The 4,154-nt window shown below is 50.1% G+C and overlaps 1 protein-coding gene across 1 annotated transcript in view; it reads right to left on the reverse strand.

Moving 5' to 3' along the window:
* Positions 1-453: 453 nt before the first annotated feature.
* The window catches only part of CDCP1 (CUB domain containing protein 1), a 26,389-nt gene continuing 22,688 nt past the window's right edge, over positions 454-4,154 (reverse strand). Inside the window, exon 9 of the mRNA XM_025048921.1 lies at positions 454-1,736. Coding sequence (XP_024904689.1) covers positions 1,307-1,736 — 430 coding nt within the window. The 3' untranslated portion in view covers positions 454-1,306. The remainder of the gene's footprint in view (positions 1,737-4,154) is intronic.

The following is a 4,154-nucleotide window of genomic DNA, read 5'->3' on the forward strand; positions in this document are numbered from 1 at the left end:
TGCAGTAGCAGGAAGGTGTGGAAGGCTGAATAATAGCCCTCCAGAGATGTCCACGTTTTAATCCCCAGGACCTGTGGACACGCTACCTTACGTGGCAAAAGGGACTTTTTCAGTGCGACTAAATTAGGGATCTCGAGATGGGGGAGAGTGTCCTGGATTATCCAGGTGGGTTTTCTCAGTGAAAGACGGAAGCAGGAGGGTCCGTGTCACAGTGCCCGGGTGTGACCGGCCATTAGAGGCAAAGAACGTGAGCAGCCTCCAAAAACCAGAAACTAGAAAAGGTGAGGAAACAGATTCTCCCTTGGAGCCTCCAGAAGCAGCTTAGCTCTGCTGACACCATAATGCTAGCTCAGTGAACCCATTCTGTACTCCTCTCCAGAACCATAAGATAAGAAATTTGTATTGTTTTCAGCCACCATGTTTGTGGTAATCTGTTACAATAAGAAATCAATACAGGGGGCTGCTTTCTGCTGTATTTTAAAACATTTTTAGAGGATGGAATCACTCCCTAAATTTCTGTGTACACGCCAGAGTATTGCCGTAGCTGGGAGAGCCACACATGGCAATTCAAGGAAATTTCGCTCATTTCTAGGGCTTAAGGGCAATGGGACTCAAGATGAATTTCTGTAGACGGATAAAGACATGCAGAGCGAGAGAGAACCGAGAAGTCTCTTCTGAAAGAAGATGTGCATCAATGCCCTCAAACACACCCGCCCTTTCTGGCCGGACAGATTGCAGATTCTTCCCACCTCCCAGGGGACGAGCACATGTTTATCTAGTGGCCAGGAGACGTCAAAACCAAGCCATCCGACCAGTTAGCATGAGTTGTCACTGTGTCAGGCAAAAAGAACTGCATGGTTATACATTCAACTTCTTAAGCACACAGGGCCACCAAATAAATAATAATAAAAGGCACATTGTCAGTCTCGTCCAGGGGACCCCGTGAGAGTAGGATCCTCGGGTGGTCTCCTAGGGGTTAGGATTGGTGACCCCGCGGTCCAAATCCAAATCCAAATCCAGGGCCCCCTGCGTCCCTGTACCTGGTGACTCACGCCTCTCCTCTCTCATTAAGGCTGGTTTACGACCCGACCTGAGTTTAGAAGGACATGAGCTGTAATGTTTGTGTCCAGATCAGAATTCATCACTTTCAGCCTCTCATCATCGGAATGAAATCAGAAGTTGGTGTCCAGGAAAACTTTCTGCTGTTCCTTCCACATAATTTCTCTTCTTTAGGGTTTCTCATGGGCACCCTAAAGGTTGTCTCAGTGCCTTGCTTTTTATGCAAAGTCTTTGGGACGGGTCCAAGTTATTCCCCAGGCTCTGCTGGCTTGTGAGCGTCCAGCAAGGGAATGTCTGTGTTTTCATTGCTTCCATTCTCCATCTTGGGGTGGGAGAAGGTGTATGGTTCACTCTCAGACTCAGGGCTGCAGCCAGGGGATGGCTCCTCTGTGGTCAGCTTGGCAGTCGGGGCCCTGGAGCATGTGGGGGGTGGGGAGGGCGGGCAGTCTCCTGTGGGGCCCTGGAAGGGCCGGTAGGTGTCCGTCTCTGGCTGGACGAAGGACCCGTTGGAATCCTGCAGCAGATGCCCATATACCATAGTGTCATCGATGACCGCATATACGTGGGACTCGCTGTCCTTTCGTACCTTCTGCAACTTTTTTGGCTGCATGGGCATCTGAGTGTTGATGTTGCCATTGTAGATACCTACGGCTGGGCCCTTGTTTATCTTCTTTTTCCTACTGAGAGAGAGGGAGCAAGAGAGAAGTCAGGGAGACCACGGTCTTAGATGTGCACCCTCGTATGTCCCGGCTGGAACTCAGGTCCTTCGGGGTTCTGACCGCCTCTCCCCCGTGTCCCGTGATTCCTTAGCATTTGAAACTAAAATGACTGTCCTCAGAGAATGTTTAGAAGGAACCAGCTTCTGTCTCCAGTTTCCGAGGTGGAAACAGGGAGTAGATGGTGGTTTAGAGGAGACACTTTAAATACTATCTGTGCTTGAATTTGCTTGGACAGAAGCACAGTGTCTAATGGTGGAGACATCTGACACTCGTTCTTTCCTACTAGAAAAGGTGGTGGCACAGCATAGTGACACCAGGCACGGCATGTCCGGGCCAGCCTTCTGTGACTCAGTACTTTCCCGTAGCTAACGCTCCATCCCTCCCTTGCAGGGGTAAAAGCTCTCACTGTCTAGATTCTAAATGATAACAAATGAGAGTCAGGATTGAAAGGTCGATTCTTAGTTTTTATCTGGAGTTGGGGACGGTAGAACTCGGCATTGGCAGAGGGATCCAGTCCCTTCAGCAATAACCTTCAAACAGGGGGAAAAAAACTAAAAAAAAATAGACGAGTTCAGGCTGGGGTGCCAGAGTTTCTCAGTAACACCGTTCCCGTTCGGTTTGTAGGGCTCTTTGGTACTTGGAGGTGGACGGGCACTCACACCCCCTACTGTGGAAAACAAAGCTTTGCCCTCCGTCTCCACAAACCAAAGGCAGGGGGTGCTGACATTTTAGCTGACCAGTGATTCAAATGAAGGACATTATCTAAATGAACATAACGGGCCATGTAATGCACAGGCTGGCGTGGTTCACTAACTGCGGACAGGCTCCCTGTACTAGATAAAAATAAATCTAGTACATTTAGTTTGCAACACCGAGTCTCTGGCCAGGATGACAGGTTCCAAAGGCTCTGGCCCGATGCCCTGTGATAGATGCCCCTCCTTGGTGCTCCCCAATGCCTCGCTTGTCCCCACCAAAGCTCTTCTCATGCCATCCTGGAACTGCCTCTTTACTTGCCTGCCTCTTTAGTCCCTCCACCCGCTGGGCGGTGGGAGAACAGACTGTGTCTTGCTCCTCGTTGCAGCCCCAGTGCTATGCATGGTCCCCAGTGCCCAGGAGACCCTCAGAAATACATGCTCAATGACAACTCCCACGACACTGTCTTCGCTTGTTCTCACTGCAGAACCCGTCCACCCTCTTACACCGACTTGGGGATGGATGCGCCTTATGCAAACCTGCCCACCGGTAGCCTCCCCTACAGCCACTCTGGGGCTGGTGATCTGCAGGCCAGAACTGGGGCAGTTTAAAGCTGGGAGCTCCCCTCGCCCAGTCTCCTCCTGATGAAGAAGCTGGGGCCCAGTGTGAATGCCACGCTCTCCGATCTGGGTGGGACGTATTGTGCGTCCCAGACAAGAAAGGATCCCGAGAGAAACAATGAGATGATGTTTTTAAAAAGTCCTTCTCCCCGCCATGCAATCTATCTTCATGGGGAAGAGACCCCGCCCTGGGTCTGGGGTGGGCGGTCCTTCGCCGTCAGCAGAGACCTTTCTAGAACGTCTCACTGTTGATCAGGAATTTCAGCTGTTTGCTCATGGTCCCAGTTAATATTAAAAAAAATTTTCTTTTTGGCTTTCTGGAAGGTCAAATCATACTAGGAGAAGCAGATTCTCCCTGCCCTCAAGGCTTTCATCAGAAATATGAGCAGAATTGATAAAATCTGGTAGCAGCGTGTACTCTGTCTACAAAGGTCAACACTTTCCTTTCATAAAACAGAAGCTGTCATCCTGCGGGGACGCAAGGTGAGACTGAGTCAGTGACCTGGGCCTGCCTTCCTCTCGCCCACAGGGCTGGCTTTTTTTCAGTGCTTGTCTGGAGTCCCGGGAGTAAACAAGCATAAAACAGACAGTTTGTTTAAGGAACTGGAGGAGAACAAGCTGGGGCCTCATGCATTCGTTTGCCTCACGGTGACAGAGGGAGCAGGTCTGGAGGCCTGGTCTGGCGGGGCCCACGTGAGCATTTTCCTGCCAGGATCACCCCCGCGATGATCACGGTCTAATGAGGAGACAGTAAATGAGTCACAGGGGACTTGTGCTGAGGCAGCTGCATAAAAACTGCAGGCTGAAATGTCACCACACATATATTTTTACTTTATGTGTGTGTTTTTTTTTCTTTCCCCACTAGGTATAAGATTTTTTTTCCCCCCCTCCAAGCATAACTCACATCTGGTAATATGGTTTAACACGGATCTTGGGGTGGGGCGGGGGATGGGAAATAAGAAAGAAGGTCAATAATGAACGATAGCCGTGAGCCAAGGAGGTGTCGGATCAGCGGGAGACAGTTTGAGAAATTCCACCTACTTCTTTTTCACTAAGCAAATGA

The sequence above is a fragment of the Pteropus alecto genome, unplaced genomic scaffold, assembly GCF_000325575.1.
Source record: "Pteropus alecto unplaced genomic scaffold, ASM32557v1 scaffold156, whole genome shotgun sequence".
Taxonomy (NCBI): domain Eukaryota; kingdom Metazoa; phylum Chordata; class Mammalia; order Chiroptera; family Pteropodidae; genus Pteropus; species Pteropus alecto.